The sequence below is a fragment of the Mesoplodon bidens genome (assembly GCF_964165515.1).
Source record: "Mesoplodon bidens genome assembly, chromosome: 7".
NCBI lineage: Eukaryota > Metazoa > Chordata > Mammalia > Artiodactyla > Ziphiidae > Mesoplodon > Mesoplodon bidens.
The window spans coordinates 45,279,124-45,299,265 of record NC_138164.1 but is presented as its reverse complement, the minus strand read 5'-3'; the positions used below and the strand labels follow the sequence as shown (position 1 = coordinate 45,299,265).

Below are 20,142 nucleotides of genomic sequence, written 5' to 3'. Positions count from 1 at the left end.
AGACAAAAAACTCTCTCCCAAGCTTGCCAGTGTGGTTGCCTTTCCCCCTAGCCATTCTCCTGGAAGTAAAGCATTGATGACTCCGTTGGGAACGTAAATGTTAGCTGGGAACAGTGACTCACCAGGCAATCCCTGGAAGAGCTGCATACCTGGGACCTAGGAAGCCCCGATGGAATGGAATGGAACATGTCAGGTGAGTTTTGATCACCAGGGTCAGGCTGAGACGGGCCCAGGCCCAGTGCCCGGGAATGGGCAGCATCGGGGGCAGGGCCAGTTGGGACACCTCGGTGGGTGGCGGAGTCAGTGTAGGGGGCAGGAAGGGGCGAGGCAGCTTGTGGACCGTAAATATTTGGGAGACTGATGCTGGAATCCAGGAGGCTTGTGCGGGAGGAGGGAGGAGGCCACCAAGAGGGCCTGTCTGCCAGCATTCCTTGAGTGAGTGCCTTAGGACACACACACCCAGCTCGGTGCTACATAGGGGTACCACGAGCTCGCCATCTACCCCTCGGCCCTGTGGATAAAGCTCATCACTCTGGAATGGGGGTAACCTAACTGGCTCTGGCTCACTCTCTCCTGCCCCTTCACCCACTGGGAAGCAGGACTTGGCACCTTAGGCCTTCCTAAGAAGGATTCCACTAGCCCTAGAAAGCACCGGTAAGAATATAGATTTTATTGAAGATTTGAAAGGGCTGTGTTTGGACCATGTACAGGTTCATTAAATGCCCCTTGATCTTGTCTCCAGGGCTTCTTCCTTCCTCGCCACCCACACAGCCTTCCTGCTTCCCGGTCGGTCCAGCTCCGACCTCTTCCTTCTCTGCCTGAACTCTGTCTTTCTGATGCAAAGCATTTTAGCTCAGTCTGCACTCCTCTAAATTTGCACACTCATACACATTATTTTACGTAACAAAAAACCTCCTCCTTGGGGTGGGGTGGGGGAGGGGGGGAAGAAAGGAACATCCCACCCCCACCACTCACCTGTGCACGCCTAGTGGCGGTTAACAGTGGGCTCACAATTGATAGGTAGCACTTGCTGATTTCCAAGGTAAATCCTCCTACCAAGGCTGATTTCAGTCTACCAAATGTGACATCTCTGAACTGGCAAGAGATGTGCAAGACTATACAATTACATACTGTTTCCCTCATATGGAGGAAATAGATGTAGATCACCTCGAGCATAAACAATGGTAAAATGTAGAAAGATAATTTTAAAGGAAATGATGAGTTTTGAGTACGACTACCTTTAAAAATTTTATTGTAAGTTTATATAATGTAATTTTAAAGTATACATAATTCTATGTGTATACAGTTCAGAAAGCCCAAGTGAATCTGTAATGACATAAAGCAGATCTGTGTTAGCCTTGCAGCAGTGGTAGAGTGAGGGACGGTTTATAAAGGGTTGCAAGGGGGCTTCCCTGGTGGCGCAGTGGCTGAGAGTCCGCCTGCCGATGCAGGGGACACGGGTTCGTGCCCCGGTCCGGGAAGATCCCACATGCCGCGGAGCGGCTGGGCCCATGAGCCATGGCCGCTGAGCCTGCGCGTCCGGAGCCTGTGCTCCGCAACGGGAGAGGCCACAACAGTGAGAGGCCCGTGTACCGCAAAAAAAAGAAAAAAAAAAAAAAGGGTTGCAAGGAAGTTCTTGGGGTTGGTAGAAATATTTGTTATCTTTTTTAAAAATATCTTTATTGGAGTATAATTGCTTTACAACGTTGTGTTACTTTCTGCTGTATAACAAAGTGAATCGGCTATGTGTATACATATGTCCCCATATCCCCTCCCTCTCGAGCCTCCCTCCCACCTTCCCTATCCCACCCCTCTAGGTGGTCACAAAGCACCGAGCAGATCTCCCTGTGCTATGCGGCTGCTTCCCACTAGCTATCTATTTTACATTTGCTAGTGTATATATGTCAGTGCTCCTCTCTCACTTCGTCCCAGTTTACCCTTCCCCCTCCCCGTGTCCTCAAGTCCATTCTCTACGTCTAGGTCTTATGTCTGTGTCTGCATCTTTATTCCTGTCCTGCCCCTCAGGTTCATCAGAACCATTTTTTTTTTTAGATTCCAACATTTGTTATCTTGATTGTAGGGATGATTTCGTGGGCGTACATAGATCAGAACTCATCAAATTTTACATTTGAAATATATGCAGTCCATTACATGTAAATTAAATCTCAATACAATTGGAAAAGGAATTTTAAATTGAACAATTTTAGATTAAATTATTCTTTCAGAATGTTCAGTTTTCTAAATTCCGTTTTATCATACAAAAGAATGCGTTTTTATTTGCTTCATGTATGTTTTGTTGTGACCTCATGGATGATTGGCCTATATATTTATTTTTAGGTCCATATAGAGCCACATATTTAAGTTTGGGAATAACATAAAAGTAACTTAGGGCTTCCCTGGTGGTGCAGTGGTTGAGAGTCCGCCTGCCGATGCAGGGGACACGGGTTCGTGCCCCGGTCTGGGAAGATCCCACATGCCGTAGAGCGGCTGGGCCCGTGAGCCATGGCCGCTGAGCCTGCGCGTCCGGAGCCTGTGCTCCGCAACGGGAAAGGCCACAACGGTGAGAGGCCCTCGTACCGCAATAAATAAATAAATAAATAAATAAATAAATAAATAAATAAATTGGCCTCACTTTCTTCAACTATAAATTTAGGGTTGTATCAGATCACCAGAGGTTCTTCAGTCACTGACATTCTATAATTGTAATTATGGATGAATTGGTCTCCTGGGATTCAGGATTACCTCATACGACAACACTGTAGAGAGATTGGGACTATCCACTGGAGCTAGTTCCAGTCTATCTGTCCCAATATCTGTCTACTGGAGATAGACATTCCTGGAGATCAGAATGTCTATCATTTCCTATTAATCCTTTCAGAGAATTTTTTTTGAATTTTTTATTTATTTCTGGATGCGTTGAGTCTTCGTTGCTGTGCGTGGGCTTTCTCTAGTTGCGGTGAGCGGGGGCTACTCTTCTTTGTGGTGTGCGGGCTTCTCATCGCGGTGGCTTCTCTTGTTGCGGAGCACGGGCTCTAGGCGCACGGGCTTAGTAGTTGTGGCTCACGGGCTCTAGAATGCAGGCTCAGTAGTTATGGCACCACGGCACGTGGGATCTTCCCAGACCAGGGCTCGTACCCATGTCCCCTGCGTTGGCAGGCGGATTCTTAACCACTATGCCACCAGGGAAGTCCCTTTCAGAGAATATTTTGAATAATTTTAGGCCAATCTGGTAATTCAGAGTTGAACGACTAGAAAACAACCGCTCAAAGGTGAGAACTCAGTCTTCGGTAACTTATTTTCAATGCAATTGTAAATGGGATTGTTTTCTTAAATTTCACTTTCTGATATTCCTTTATAATTAATGGCTGGTTAACAGCTAACTCACAGATTTCCTAAAAGTTTAACAGTCAACTCTCCAGAGCCAGTACAAGCCTGCTCTAGCATGTGTGTGTTTCTGTGTGTGTATCGTTTTAAAGAACACTTTAATGTCCACAGTCAGGTGGGTCACTACCGTGTTGCTGGAAATTCTCACAGCGAAGTGTTACCTACCAGTGCCTGTTCTGTGTCTTGTACTACGACTGGTCTGAAAGATACATGAATCATCATCTTGATTTCATGGGGACTTTATGTTCTAGGCAGTGAAGGGGAACAGATACATTCGTCCATCCCATCTATTCATCCATCTGTCTGTCCATCCATCTGAACGTTCACTGGTCTACCCCTCCATGTCTTGTCCATCCGTCCACCTATTGACCCTCCAGTAAGTCAGTAAGTTCTTGTTTATTGAGCTCCTGTAGGGAGTCAGGCATTGTGCTAATGTTTCAAAGATGTAGAAAATTTGTTCTCTACTCTGGAGAAGCCCCCAGTTGAGATGCGGATGGTTATAATAACCATGATGAAGCCATGTGCAAAGTGCTTTTGGAGCCAAGAAGGAACAAAGAATTTCCTGTTGGGAGTGAGACAGTGAATTGGCAATGGCTTTACAGGGATTGAGACTTGACTTGGCTTTTAAGACACCGAATAGGCATTTGCCAGGTGGTGGGGTAGAGATGGCACTGCTGGCAGAGAGGATGGTGTGGGCAAAGGTACAGGGGCTGGGTAGCTAGGCACGCAGGTGTATTTAATTGTAGGTGCACTAGGATTTCAAAGAAGGGAGAGAAGCCTGGCAGTTGGGGCTGGTTTCTAGAAAAGAACATCCTGCCAAATGGAGGGGATGCGGGAGGACACGCCAGACCAGAAAACCCACAAGCAGGGACCGAAGGTTAACGTGGCACAGAGCCTGTGGTGTGAGTGTTGGACCAGAGGAACTTGTGAGTTGGGGACATGGAGACGAGGCAGGAAAGGAAACTAACATTTAAAGGTTCCTGGGACTTCCCCGGCGGTCCAGTGGTTAAGACTCTCTGCTCCCACTGCAGGGGGCACGGGTTCGATCCCTGGTTGGGGAACTAAGATCCTGCATTCTGCATGGTGTGGCCAAAAATAAAAATAAGTTTAAAAAGATTTAAAGGTTCCACCTAAGTGCCAGGCACTGTGCTAAGGACTTCACAAACATTCTCATGTAGTCCTCACAGTAGATAATAAATTATTATCCCATTTTACAAATGTGGAAGCTGAGGCTCAGAAAGTGGCTTGCTCAACGCCTTGGCAAACTCCATGTCCAAATGTGTGAGGTCCCTTAGGTCTAATGTTTCCCTTTATGCATTTAACAATCCTGTGAAGAGGAGACAGACTCAGAGAGGTTAAGCAACCTACCAGAGGCTACCCAGGACTCCAAGGTCTTGACTGGACCTGGTAGGGCCAAAATCCTGGGGAGCCTGTGCCTAGCAAGCTAAGCTGAGGCATTTGGGCTGGACAGGAGCGACTGAGAAGTGCAATGGCCGGAATCCCCTTACCTGCAGTCTGCAGATGAGGGGAACTGTGGAGGCTTGGAGGACCGGAGGGAGGCTAATATTTAAAAGGTCAGTTCGGGCCTCTCTGGTGGCGCAGTGGTTGAGAGTCCGCCTGCCGATGCAGGGGACACGGGTTCATGCCCCGGTCCAGGAAGATCCCACATGCCGTGGAGCGGCTGGGCCCGTGAGCCATGGCCGCTGAGCCTGCGCGTCCGGAGCCTGTGCTCCGCAACGGGAGAGGCCACAACAGTGAGAGGCCTGCATTCAGCAAAAAAAATAAAATAAAAAATAAAAAAATAAAAGGTCAGTTCATGACCAGACGGGAGGGAGGTCTGTATTGTTGCCCAGGTTGTCACCAGCCCCTCAGGTGTAGCCACCCTGCCAGGCAGCTCTCACAAGCTCTTGTTGGGTTTGGGGATGTTTGCTGTCAAAGAGTGTGCTCAGCATCTCCCCCTACCCTCCACCCCATCTCCTCCTTCCCTCCCTCCAGGCCTGCCTCGGGGGTGGGGGGGGCCTGGTTCCCATCACAGCCATAGAGGAAGCTCTTGGAAGAGAATATCTCTAATGACTAATGAACACAGGAAGGGAGAGAAAATACTTGAGAAATTCCAAGTGGGCTCTGACATTTGGCTTTTTTGGAGATGCTGGACATTATGGTAAAAGTTATTCAGATCTTGCGTCTTTGGCTGGAGTAGGTGAGAGGAAGTGCTGCAGGGGGAGCCCAGTTTTATTCTGAAGGCACCAGTGATAGTCTTCATCCTTACTTGGCCTTATTTGACTTTCCAGGGAGGCCCTCGGGAGACCTGGCTGCACATTTTTTGTAAGAGCTTGTAGCCGCAGGACCAGGCTGCCTGGCTCAAATGGAGCATCACCATTTGTTAGCTGTGGGACCCTATGTACATTTCTTAACCTTTTAGAGCCTCTGTTTTCCAGTATGTAAAATGGGGATGACTCATTTAGTCAACAGATATTTAGTGAGCACCTACTGTGTGCCAGGCCCCATACTGGATGTTTGGAAAAATTCAGTGCGCAAAGCAGATGAGAATTTTTGTTCTCCTGCAGCTGTCACTCCAGCAGGGAGAGATTGTAGATGAGATCACAGGTAGAAAATGCCTGGCACACAGTAGGCTCTCAACAGAAGCACATCCTCCCCTTATGCACAGGTGGTGGCCATAGTGAGGAAACAAATGGGAAAGGACTATGTATCCTGTCAAGTGCAGGGCGGAGCACAGCCTATCCCAGGAGGACTGAGCAAGCAAGCAAGGGGCATCCTAGGCGTCGAAGGTGGGTCAGCCCAAGGTGTGGGGTAAGCAGGCGCCTACGTGCTCATCCTTAAGGTCTCACCAGTGCCACCCTGCACGTTCACCAGCCTGGTGTCTTTTTCTAGAGGCACAGTTTCAAAGCCTCCGGAGTTGCTGTGCACGCCCACCTGTGGCTGGTTGGTGTTCCCGCAAGACAATGCCACCATTGTGTGGCTGAGGGGCCCTTCCCAGGCCGGCCTGGTCCACTTCAGGCTGGAGGAACTGGGGGACTTTACTCCTGAGCATTTCCCCTCGGGATACAACCCTGCAGTGGTAACTCCTGTTGTACTGGCATTTTTATTTTTGCGAAAGTGACACTGTTGTGAAATGATGTTGGGCTTGTGCTTTGGTGACATGGGAAAGTGTCAGCTCCCTCTTGGATCTGTTAGGCGTGAGTGACAAGCAGCCAACTGTTGTTCCCAGGGGCAGGCGCGGGTGACATTGAGGTGCCTGTTGTGCAACGAGCCTCACTCTCTGGCTGCTTTTCCCACGCGGCCATGACGCTCACCCTTCTGTGGCTCCCAGTTCCTGCGTGGGCCTCTGAGGAGCAGTGTAGCATCATTAGGAACCAGAGTCTCTGCTATCAAAGGCTGCACACTAGTGTGTGATATTGGGAAAGTCATTTCCCCTCTCAGAGCCTCCATATCCTCATCTGTAAAATGAGGGAAATAATACCTTCCTCACAGGTGAGTTGGGAACTAAAGGAATCCATTGTTTGCCAAGTGTTCACAGTTCATGGCATCATCTTCATGGTAACGGTAATTGGCACTAACATACTGTGTGCCCTTACTGTGCACTGGGCATTGTTAGATGACCTCTTTGTTTTTTTTTCCTTCTCATCATCTTTTTTAAATTAATTTTTATTGGAATATAGTTGCTTTACAACATTGTGTTTCTGCTGTACAGCAAAGTGAATTGGTTATACGTAAACATATATCCCCTCTTTTTTACATTTCCTTCCCATTTACATGACCTCTTTTCAATCTCACAAGAACCTGAATAGGTAGTCGACCCATTTTACAGATGAGGAAACGGAGGCTCAGACATAGTTTAAAGAACTTGCCTGGGATAACTCTGTGGTTGAGGCATGTCTGGCACCTAAGCAGTCTGACTCTAGAAGGTGCTCTCTTTATCAGTTCACCATAGAATTTGGCGGATGGTAGTTAGCATCCTACACAAGGATGCAGCAAGAGTGGGACCCTGCAGAGGCGGCTGCTCAGGCAGGGTTTGCTCAAGGCACCAGGGCGTACATGCAGCTCTGAGCACCTTATCTTGACTTGATATCATTCAGAGGTAAAGTAGGAGGAAGGGTTGTGAGGGGAGTGGATGGAAATTGGGATTAGCAATAAGCCCTGCCCCTCCTCTAGTCACCTGCTGTGTGTGTGTGTGTACACGTGTGCATATCCCTTAGGGACAGAAGCATACATATGGGCAGGTGTCAGGGTGGCTCTTTGCTGGTTGTGCATACAAGTATGTAGGTTACAGCCCGTTAAAAAGGGAGAAAACCAGCAGTGGGCTCCTTCCTCCCCCTGCTGCTATCTTCTGGGTCCAGACAGGGATGTATACTCCCTGGTGTAAACAAGATCCTGTGAACCATGTTCCAAAATGTATATTGAGCACGGGGGCTGGCAGTCCCATTCTGCACATGCGCGCGTGGGAGATACAGACCCCAGTCACATCTAGGTGCTCCTGGAGCCCAGCTTTCTAGCAGCCTTACCTGGCTACAGACCAGCTGAGAGCCAAGAAGCCTTCCCTACCGACCCTCCGAGCAGCTCAGAGGGGTGCCGCAAAAGCCTTCCACTTAGGTGTTTTCATCAATGGAAAAGTCCTATCAAGGCTCTTGCTTGAATGGTACTTCTTTTACTTTACACCTAATTTTAAAGGACTCTGGGGTCTTTTAAATACAGTCCAGCAACTCTGCAGCCTTAAGGGCATCCTTGTATGCATCAAAATGCTATTCATAGTGACGTCCACAGATCATCAAGAAAACATGGAATTGGGTTAATTTAAAAAGCAGGGATCGTGATAATCTATTTGGGAAAGAGTCCCTATGGCATAGTTAAAAACTGCCTTTCAGAAGTGGAAGCTCTCAGCAATTTAGAATGACTTATTCCCCCAAAACTTATATTTATTTGAATATGAATAACCACCATTTATTCAATACTGTGCTCCAGACACTGTGTTAACCATTGACATACATGTTTTCATTTCGTCTGTAAAGCAAACCTGCATATCACCACCGTGTACGTGAGGGCCCCCCACGCTCAGCTGGTCCTGACTCGTTGTGGGCCACCTGGCTGGCAAGAGGCAGAGCCAGATCTGAACCCTGGTCCACACCAGCTCCTGAGATTGCAGACACACTGCCCTTGTATAATTACCGCGGTTGATGAAAAACCACAAATGACCTGAGTAATGCATCGGGAGATGGCAAACATGGGGATGGAGGAGGGTCATTGACCTCTAGGGTGGGCATGTAGTGAGAACCACGGACGCTGGGCAGAACTGGACTCTTCCTTTGAGAAAACAGGGAGCAGTGCCAGCGTTCAGGCTCAGCCCCTGCTGGGCTGTGTGGCCTGGATTGGCTTCTCCGTGCTCCCCCTCTTTTTCCAATGTAGAGGGCCGGGGACACCATTCACCTGTTTGAATGTTTGTTTCAAGGCAGTGGTTTTAATCAAGGCAGGGTCTACCTTAAGAAAGGATATATTAGACTCTGATGGGGAGAGAGGGGAAGAGGAAAAAAGCCACCAGCTAACTTCAGGCCCCTTACTTCACCCCGGGCAGTTAAAATGATCTGTGGACATGTGGCCACACCTGTGGGGTAGGTACTGGGCTCCTTTCGAGATGCTGGGGATACTGAAGTGAATGTGTTAACCAGCTTTGCCCTTAATAACAAATGGTGCATTTTGATCGTCTTAAAACTGTGACTAATTGAATAATCATTCTTTGTGGTATTCAGGTGCTGGGTGGACACTCTATACTATTGTTGCAATATCATTTTTTGTGCTTCAGGACAATCAGAACTAAACCATTTAACCACACACTGCGCAGTCATGGAGATGATGGGATGTTGATGTTCCCAAAGTCTAAAGCGGGACATTGAATGGAGGCCGAACAGTTGAGTTCTCTTTACAACTGATGGACTGGAAACCACCTCAGATGCTAAATGACTAGTGTACTTGTATCTTACATCTCCACCCTGGCATTTCCTGCTAAGAGATACATTGTACTCTTTTCCTCCTGGAACTGGCTGTGCTAAAGCTATCTGCTGCCTTCAGGGTCCATCAAGCTGCGTGCCCAGCATGTTGGTCTGCATTTACAGTTGTTAGGGCAATGACTTTGGGTGCAGTTATTTTATGGAATTTTGGGAGGTTTCTTCCTTAGAGCTGCCCATCCCCCTTCATTTGAGAGCTAATTGCAGTATAAACTTGGCACCTTCCCCGTTGGTTTAACATCAGTGCAATTTTTATCAGTTTTCTTGTTACAACTAATAATCAGGTTCTTTACTTCGCTTGATCTGTCAAGATTTTCCCTCTTTGATTTCAGCCTGTTTGATATGGAATGATGTGGAGTTATAAGCAAACAAATGACACACTGCTTGAAATTCTGTCAGGGCTAATCAAGTGAAGCAAAATGAATTCGCTCTGTAGCTGTCATTGTCTTCCTTCCCCTTTTTTCTTTTCAAGCCTCTGACAGCAGCTCCTTTCCCTCACCGGGCGCTTCTGGAGCACTGGGTCTCCCGTTAGAGGGGGTGGGAAAGGGGGTAAACTCAGCGAGATGGGTCAGAGCCAGAGCGGGAAAGACTCCTTCGGATACTGGTGTGAAACGATTCTAGAGCCTTTTCCTCTGGAATCTTTTCTCTGGACTGATGTGATGATTTGGAGTTGGGGGTGGGGATGGTTGTTTTATTCTTTCCTAGAACTGTGTGGTTCTTTGTCTTGCCCATTTCTACTGAAAAGTTCACTGATCAAGGATGAGTGGGCTCCAGCGTAAAAGCAACAGAAGCCCTAAGTCTTTAGAACTCTGAGGAAGGAGAGGCTCTGGAGAAGTTGATTCTGAATGCCTGAGGCTTACAGAGGAAGCCCTGCAGGCCTTAGCCCTTGCTTAAAATCTTTCAAACACACACTGTTCCATTTTTGTTGAGTTCCTGAACCCGAAGTAGTCTTCAATGACTAAGGATATTGTGAGTTTATTTTCCAAAGGTGCTCCTTGGAAGAATGGTAGTCATTGCATGAGCTACTGAAACAGCAAGTGAGAGGCATGGGGCTGAAGTGTGTCAGTGCGTAGCAGGGCCCATGAAAACTGTGTTTCTTAAAATAAATCTAGGCATTTTCTTGTGACTCACTTCTTCAGAAAGTGGAGAGCTGGGGAGAGGAAACTCCAGATAGTCAATGATTCTTGTTTGATGGGTCCTGATTAACGAGCTTGCACTCTGGAGTGATTTATTTTCTCTATTCCTTCCTCTTTTCAGTCAATAAAGAGACTTGAGATCCTGGTTTGAGGATTCACTGAGAGCTCACGTTAAGTCTCCAATGAAATCAGTTTCCCAAGGGTTTGCCCTTTTTCTTTCCATTCAGCTCAATGTCGGGCAGCCACTTACTGACTACCTGCTGTGCCCCCGCCTTGAGAGACACCATCTCTGCCACAATCTGGGGGTGGGGTGAGGAGGTGGTGCCAGCGAACAGGTTCTCTGCTTCGTATGCAGCTCAGGATGCAATGAGGAAATCAAGGGTGACTTCCTGGAGGAACCAGCATAGGAATGGAGTTTTTTGGGGTGGCCCCAGGTGGAGGCACTCAGGTGGGTGGCATGGCAGGAGTTCAGAGATGGGGAAGTGTGAGGTCCAGTTTTCCTGAGGGTAATTGTAATTATTACTGAGCCCTTGCTATGTGTAGGCATATTATGTCATTCAGTCCCTATGACACAGACTGGCCACTTTCTTCTGTAAAGAGCTGGACAGTAAATATTTGAGGCTGTGCGGGCCAGAAGCCTCTATCACAACTACACAGCTGTGCCATTGTGGTCTGAAAGCAGCTACAGATAACAAATGGGTGTGGCTGGGCTCCCATAGAACTTTGTTTACAGAAACGGGTGGTCCCTTGGGTTTGGCCTGGGTCACAGTTGGCCAGTCCCTCCCTGCCTTATCATATATTTGGTATAATCCCCATTTTATGGAGGATAAAACTGAGGTACAGAGAGGTGAAAAGAAATTCACATGCCAAGGGCCACCTTGACTTGGTCAGTTCCCAAGCCCAAGCTTTTCACTTACCCACGCACTGCCTCCCCTGCGAGGTCGACACTAGCTGGGGAAGAGTGGATGGATGAGAAGCCTGCCTTGAACTGCAGTATGAAAAGTCTGCCTTCCATTCAGTGGGGAGCCGTTGATGATTTTGTGAGCAGGTGATAGGACTAGAGCTGTGCTCTTGGAAGATTAAGTTGGTTGTGGTATGTAGGTAGATTCGAGTTAGGAGAACAAGAGCTCTGTCTTAAACAGCGTGGAGTAGAGAGGTTCACTTCTTTGGCAGAGCCATTTCTGACCACTGTAGAACTTTGAAAGTTCTCCCTGGTATGCTAGATACCTGTGTGGCCTCGCCAGGGCTCCACACTGTGTGTGCTGATGGCTGAGTGGGAGAGGGTTACCCCTGTACTTGTTGAAAGAAGCTTGTTTAACCTTGGTTTCCTGCTGGATTGTATAGACACAAGAGAGGGCTGGCTTTAGGGAGGATACTTCTATTTTAAAATACCCTTAATCACCTAGGAAGGGAATGAGCAGAGGTACCTGTATCCCCTCCCACTCAGCGGTGTCCTTGTCCGTGGGCTGTTCTCACCTCAGCTGATGGTTGTGGGGCAGGTGGCTTGAAGCTTTGGGATGTTCTCGTGGTCCCTCAGACCCTCAGATGGTAGGATCCCTCCAGGGCTTGAGACATCACTGCGGTGTATCTCCTGTTGAGGGAAGATACCAGCCAGGTATCACTCTCTGTACCAGCCTGGCCTGCTTTTCTTTCGCAGTCTACTGTGGTTTGTGATTCCAGATGGGAGTGCTCCAGACTCTCAGAATTGTACCTTGTGAAAGAGAAGGGGAGTGAGTCTTCAAGTCATCTGTGTCCTGGAGGTTCAGGGTAGAGGCTGTGGCTGGTTTTGTTCTGGCCCATTTTATAATGCTGGTAGTCAAATTTCTAATTATTCTTTTTATCTACTGAACACTTAGCATGTGTCAGATTCTGTGTCCTTTATGTGTATGAACTTGTATCGCCTTCATAATGGCCCAATGATGTTGGTATTATTATCCCCTCTTGTAAATGAGGACACCCAGGCCAAAGGACACAGACGTAATAGGCAGCGTGACAGCTAAGATTTAGAGCAGTCTGCTGACTCCAGTGCCCTCCTCTTGACCACCTGCTGCCTCTGCTTCCTGAGCCCCACGTGGGTCAGGTCAGGGGCTTCCAGGTGGTGCTTCACTGAGTCTTCACAACCACCTTCTGAAGTAGACCTTACTGTGCCCATTTTACAGCTGGATAAACTGAAGCCCGGAAAAGGCAAGTGACTTGCCAAAGGGCATTCAGACAGCAATGGATAGGTCTGGGGGGTTTATTTATTTTTAAACAATTCTTTCAGTGTGAACATAACAGAGAATGAGCCGAGTCAGTAGGACGGTGTCATGGAGGGGGTGAGTGAATTGAAGAATTGATATTTGTATTCAGAGAAGCAGTGTTGGAGAGTGTCTAAGGGATTCTAGAGTTAGTCAGCCTGGGTTCATATCCTGGCTCTGCCACTCCCCTGTGATCTTAGATAAGTTACTTTTCCTCTCTACACTTTAGTTTTCTCCTCTGAAAAATAGACACAATAATAGCATCTACCACAGAGAATAAGGATGAAATGAGTTAATGCATGTAAAGTGTCTGTACCAGTGTCTGGCATGTATTAGGCTCTGTATGTGTTAGTTGTTAGTAAGCTCCTACACTGCATAAGGCACTTTTTTTTGAATATGTTATATCACTCAATTCTCATAAGAGCTGACAAGTACATGGTATTTATTCCATTTTACAGATAAGAAAACCTAGGCTCAGAGAGTTAAATAGCTCACCTGAGGTCATACACCCATTCCTCCAGAGATACATGTTGAGAAATTGAACAAAACAGACCCAAATCCCCACCCTGGGGAGCCTCCAGGGCTGGGACTCGAACCCAGGTCTTTCTCTTTTCCTTTGAATGTTTTTCCCTTTCTCTCTCTCCCTCTTAACAATTTCATCGCATGATCTCTCAGATTGGCCATTGTAATGACCAAGATGGCGCTCGGCTTCCTTAGCCTTCTCAGTGCTTGTGAAATTGAAAATGATCTTGCTGAACTAGAGCTTCTATCTGACAATTTGGGAGTCATGAGGAAGGAAAGTGACATGGATTTAAGGATTAGATGCCATGGTCCGAGGTGTGAAATAGAACCATACTGTGGTGTGGGTCTCTGCAGTGGAAGCTTCGAGTTGGGGGCTAGGGGGTGGATAGGCGTCGTCTGTTCTCAACGCTTGATGAAGTGGAAAGTGCACGTCTGCCTTGACCCCTCTTGGGATGAGGCCTTCACGGTCCCAGGGGGAGTAGCCAGAGGTGCCGCCTCCCTCGAAGGGCCTGCTTTGCAAGTCCAGGCCCTGGCCCTCAGTCCCCATTCCGGGGGCCTTGAAGGACAGCACTCCACTGCGTGAGATTCCCCTGAGCCCAGTGTTGGGAAGAGTGAGAGCTGGGGCAAGGACAGGGCTTCCACTGCTCTGTGAGTCACGCGAGATCTCGGAGCAGGCCTGCTAGTGGAGATACAGTGACCACCTTCATCATTTTGGTGGAGACATCACATGGATTAGTACGTGAACTGCACCTGCAAACACGGCCCAGCTGAGGTGGGATACTTCTCTTTCTGAGCAGGCGTGGGTTTGTATCCCTCCTGGGGGAAAAAAAAAGGTGCTGATAAACAGGACCTGCATGTCCCCCACAAACTCACAAGTCCACGCATGAAACTTAGCACTCAGAATTGACGAGGAGGTTTTCGGTTTTGTTTTTGGCTTATGTCACTTAGGGAGAAAGTTTTTAGGCGAGGGTTTTCTTGTGTTTGTTGGCTCGTTGGAAGCAAATATTCTTTGAGCCGATGATTCTGTGACTGGGAGGGGCAGGTCTCTCCGTCCCCCAAGGGGGTCTGCTTTCCTGATCCCATGATGACCCAGCCTCTGCCTTTCGGGTGCTGTGCACACCAATGCTGTGTTTAAATATGTTGGAATTTGCTGGGGGGTTTTTGTTCAGAGAATCCCAACTGTGAAAATGATGCCCGGCTTTTAAGTTAAACTGATTAAATTTGAGATGATTGTGAGGCCATTAATAACCCCGCTCACACAAGAGTAATTGAAGCGCTCTGTGTTTTGGTACTTGGCTCCTTTACAAGGGACCCAGGCTCCTGAGAACTCGGCTAACTCAATAGCCCTCCTTTCCCTGAAATGGCCCGTGAAAAGATGCCTGTTGGGTGGTAACCTCCCCATACGTTTTCTCAATAAAGAGAAAAAGATGGGAAGGGGCGGGGTAGGGCAGTGGGGCGGGGGAGACCTCGCCTGCATTTAGAGCCGCAGCCTCTCAAAGCCGTCTGGCACAGACTGTTTAGTTCCGTGTCCCCTGTCCCATTCAGGCCGCTGCATGTTTTGAAGCTTTCTTTAGCTTTCTCCTGAGCCTTGATGGCAGATCTCTCAATAGGTGAAAGCCTGGCTCTGGCCAGCTGAATACCCCATGGGCACAATGCACTGCATGTTAATGGCGCTGGCTCGCCCCAGACAGCTCGCCTGTGGGACAGTGGCTCCTATACTGGCCCAGCAGCTGCCTCAGATGGAATCTGACGGGGTTCCTAAAGTTGCCCGTTTGCTTTTTTGCAGATCTACACGGACTGGGCCAATCACTATCTAGCCAAATCAGGCCACAAACGTCTCATCAAGGATCTCCAGCAAGATGTGACGGACGGCGTCCTCCTGGCCCAGATTATCCAGGTTGTGGGTAAGAGCAGATTTTACGTCAGGGGTGGATGAGTTACCGTGGAGACCAGTCCAGACGGGGTCGAGTCTGGCAAGAGGGACTGGAACCCTGACATCTAAAAATGCAGTGTTTCTGTCACATGTATGACACTTTTTTTGACTGTCTTGTGCCGGGGGAGTGAGGGGTACCAGCTTGCTTTTCCTGATAAGATCACCCGCGTGGCAATCTCATCTTGATTCTCTGAGAAGAAAGACTAGCCATGGCTGGGGGGAAATGCTGGTGGTTTAGGGAGGGGCTCTCTGTCCCCTTTCTTACCTCCTACCATCTTTCTGGCTCTCTCATTTCCCCCCTGCGATGGTGCTTTTTTGTGGATTACTCTGGCAATATTTCAAAAAAAAAAAAAAAAAAAACGGCAATATGGGGCTGGTTTATTCCTGTGAACTCTAATCGGGTCTGAGAAATCAAAGGATCAAACTCCGCAGAGGACTGGTTCTGTTTTTCATACTAGGGGAAGGGAAGTGGAGCAGTAGGGCTTTTAATGCCTTGGCTGTGTGCGGCAGGAGAGGAGTCACCCTGGGCAGGAACGTGGGTGGAGGCTGGGCACAGCTTTGCCTTGGGTCTTAAGGGAAGCACCCCAGTGGTCCTGCCTGAGAACTCAGAGCAGACCGTGGAGGCGGGAGGTCAATTAGATGGCATTAGGCTGATTGTTGTCGCTGGCAGCTTTAGCAGCCAACTCATGCCAAAATAGAAGGCAGAAAAAACGGACAGAAGCCCCAGCCCCTCAGGCGTGAGTTCTTATGGAAAAGTTGCTTCTCCTTCAAGTGAGAAGAAGCCTTGTATAGTTCTAGCTCTGCTCACATCTGTGGAGACTGTACCTAAAAATATAGGTACGTTGCCCTTAGGCGAAGGTCTTGGACTTTCAAAGAGGAAGATGCTTCCCTGCTGTCCTAAGGTTGATTGAAGACCAGCTTCCTTGGTCCTCCTTCTCTTCTCTCCTTTTTCCTTCCTTCCCTGTATTAGTTTGCTGTTGCTGTATAACAAAGTGTCACAAACTTAATGGCTTAAAACAACATATATTAACTGTCTCACAACATACATTAACTATTTCTGTGCATCAGAAGTGCAAGCATGGCTTAGCTGGGTGCCTCTGCAAGGCTGCAGTCAAGATGTTGGTCAGGCTTGAGTTCTCATCTGGAGCTTGACTGGGGAAAGGGGTCAGGCTTACTCAGACTGTTGGCAGAATTCATTTACTTGCAGTTATAGGAGTGTGAGCCCTGATTTCTCCCTGACTGTTGGTTGGAGGCCACCCTCAGCTCCTAGAAGACCCTCTCAGCTCCTTGCCACGTGGGTCTCTGAACATGGCCTCTGCCACCTCTGTTTCCCTGTCTTTAAAATGGACACAGCGATGCCTGCTTTGTCTGATCTTGTGGCAGTCTTGGGAAATGCATAAGGTAGGTATCAGATATGAAGTATGCTTGGATACTGGAAGGTGTTTCTGGATAGGACTTGGTAGCCACTGCCTAGAAAGATATGTGTAGAAAGATGAAGAGGCCTCTGAATCGATGTCAGAGTGTCACGATAGATTAGTTGTATCTGCCAGGGCCCAGCAAAGGTGAATGGTAACATGTATTGCAAATTTACTAAGCATAGTGCTAGGGAAATGTAAGCTAGCACAGTTTTTAATCCTTGCTCAGGAGGATGCTTCCCTGAATCTATTCAGATGAGATGAACCTCCCTAGACAGTGACCTTTCTGGGCCTGAACTACTGGACTGTGATTTCAGAGGCTCAAGCTAGTACCACTGGTGCAGGCTGCCACTCAGGCCACCAAGTTGCTTCCCCCCAGCCCTCCAGGAGAGGCTCCCTCTGCCCAGGGACTCCCTACTAAGTAAGGCCAGATGTCAACACATGGAACTCTACCCCTGACTGTGCCAGGCTCACACCCTCTTCTCTGGGTGTGGAGACCAGAGGCCCAGGATACGGGGAGATGAGAAGGCAGCTAAACATAGGCATCTCCTATGTGACTTCTTCCCTAGACTGTCCATCAGCCACTTCAGAACATTTCATCTCAGAGTGTCCTGTGGACACAGATCTCTTGGTTGGGGGGGGCGGTGGCGGGAGGGGGTAGCACTCTGACCAGGATGCTAAACTATTAATTGCTATACTCCATGCTTCCCCCACACATGTGCCTATAAAAGGAAAATGTAAAAATATATATTTGTACGTGTACATGTTTTTAATATATACACATATGTGCGTGTGTATATATATACACACGCACATATGTGTGTTGGGGGTGGGTGTATCTCCCTCTATTCTCCCTAAGATTTTCCCAGAATTGGAGTCCTAGTGACTCCATCTTGTATCGGACAGAATTCTAGTGGTTGCAGTTGCTCTTTGGCTGGAGAGCTCCTACTCATTCTAGAAAGGTCAGTTTCTCCCTGATACTTCCTAGCTCCCCCAGGCGGAGCTGGAGGGACCCTCCTCTGTCATCCTACTGACTGCTGTATTGGGTCTGGGTCTCTCCAGGCCTGGGTCTGAGTCATCTTTCTTTCTAGGTTCACAGCATTTAACATGGTACCTGGCGTGCAGTGATGTTCAAGAAGAGTTGAGGAGATTAGGGAAGAGAATTTTATTCACTGCAACCCTTGCTTCCCTAAGCCTGGCTCAGATGGTTTCCAAAAGATGGCCTGGATGTTTTCCCTTACCAGTATTTAGTATTCTTCTGAGCACTCCTCTAAACTGTATGTCACACCCTCCTCCTTTCCAGGATTCTGGTGCAACTCTAAGGTTTGGAAGGGACCTTTTTTTTTTTTTTTTTTTTTTGCGGTACGCGGGCCTCTCACTGCTGTGGCCTCTCCCGTTGCGGAGCACAGGCTCCGGACGTGCAGGCTCAGCGGCCATGGCTCACGGGCCCAGCCGCTCCGCGGCATGTGGGATCTTCCTGGACCGGGGCACGAACCCGTGTCCCCTGCATCGGCAGGCGGACTCTCAACCACTGCGCCACCAGGGAAGCCCCTGGAAGGGACCTTTTAAAAGCCTCAACCTGATGTGTGAATTGCTTCCATGAAAAGTAGTCAGCAGAGTCTATTAAAGTAGTCAGCAGATGGGCAACTTACTACCTCCTCAACTAGTTCTAATGATGGAGAGTTAGAATTTTTTAAAAGCTCTTGTTTCATTAAGTCAAAATCTGCCCCTCCTTGGTCGTGTCTCCCTACAAGCACTAGTTCTGCCCTCCAGGGCTACAAAGAGCAAAGCTCATCTGGGACAACTAGAGCATCAAAATAATTGAGGACCATTGTGGATTATAACTGTGGAATAAAATAGGAATCCACAAATCTGTATTGATAGATAGATACATAAATAGATGATCTATCAATGGAGGAGAAGAGAGAACTCAACTGTTCGGGTGAATGCTGACTGATAAATGTAGAAGAGTTGCATGGTAAAGGTTAGTTAAGGCAAGAATCATCAATGGATGCTGAAATCTAGAGGAGAAAGTTTGATGGAGAGCAGCTATTTACATGGTCTCAAAGTGGCTCTCCACTGATGGCTTATTAGTTGCAAAGGGAGCTGTAGTAACCACATGGGAGAATGAGGCGTCATGACCAGGTGATCAAAAGTACATCACTGGGCTTCCCCGGTGGCGCAGTGGTTGAGAGTCCGCCTGCCGATGCAGGGGACACAGGTTCGTGCCCCGGTCCGGGAAGATCCCACATGCCACAGAGCGGCTGGGCCCGTGAGCCATGGCCGCTGGGCCTGCACGTCTGGAGCCTGTGCTCCACAACGGAAGAGACCACAACAGTGAGAGGCCCGCGTACCGGAAAAAAAAAAAAAAAAAAAAAAGTACATCACTGGTGAGGGGCAGCCGGATGTCACGTGCTTCCTGACGTGGTACCTCGAAAAGAGTGCAACATCACTTAGTGCTGTATTGCAATCAGGGATGGAAAACCTGAAACCCATCCTGAGGAATCTCAGACAAACCCAAATTGTGGAACATTCTGTTAAAAAAAAACTGGCCTGAATTGTTCCAAAATGTCAGTGCTGTGAAAGATATAAGAGGCTCAGAAATTGTTCCAGAAGAAAAGAGATTAAAGAGACCTGACAACTAAATGTACCGCATGATCCTGGACTGGATCCCATACAGAGGCATAAAATGCTACAAAGGACAATTTTGAGTCAATTGACAACATTGGAATATTGGAATTATAGTAATGTTAAATTTTCAGAATTTTAAAATTGTACCATGAAGTAATGTCCTTGTCCTTTGGAAATACACACTAAGAGTGAGGGACATGATCTATGTAGCCTACGCTATATTGATTCAGAATTTTTTTTTTTTTTTTTTTTTTTGCGGTACCGGGGCCTCTCACTGTTGTGGCCTCTCCCGTTGCAGAGCACAGGCTCTGGACGCGCAGGCCCAGCGGCCATGGCTCACGGGCCCAGCCGCTCCACGGCACGTGGGATCTTCCCGGACCGGGACACGAACCCGCGTCCCCTGCATCGGCAGGCGGACTCTCAACCACTGCACCACCAGGGAAGCCCTGATTCAGAATTTTTAAACAAGTGTACCTATAGAGAAAAAGAGGGAGGGAGCGAGAGAGGGAGAAAATGAGAATGGATGATACTATACAGGAATTCTCTGCACTGTTCCTGTAACTTTTCTGTAGGTTTGAAGTTACTTCAAAATAGTTAAAAAGAACACATCTAAATGAAGGTCCATCAAAACTTGCAGTCAGGGAGATTGTCCACCTGGTCAACAGACAACCTGTTCCTAGGCCTGGGAGGGAGGAATGTTGTGCATAATGATTAAGGATCCGTGTGCTCTGAGGCCTGACCCATGACTGGGACGCTGGGGGGCTGGGTTAGGAGGGTAGGAATCAGGGAACGTTTCCTCAAGGAATGTATCTATAAGCCAAGACCCCACATTTGGAGTTAGCTGGGTAAAGTGGTCAGGGAGGGCTT

General features: G+C 48.1%; 1 protein-coding gene across 7 annotated transcripts in view; it reads left to right on the top strand.

Annotated features, from left to right (window-relative positions):
• Positions 1-20,142, top strand: part of NAV2 (neuron navigator 2) — a 770,197-nt gene that overhangs the window by 477,329 nt on the left and 272,726 nt on the right. For all 7 annotated transcript variants that reach the window (XM_081241078.1, XM_081241077.1, XM_081241076.1 and 4 more), the window contains exon 2: positions 15,083-15,200. In XM_081241078.1, the coding sequence (XP_081097204.1) occupies positions 15,083-15,200 (118 nt within the window). The remainder of the gene's footprint in view (positions 1-15,082; positions 15,201-20,142) is intronic.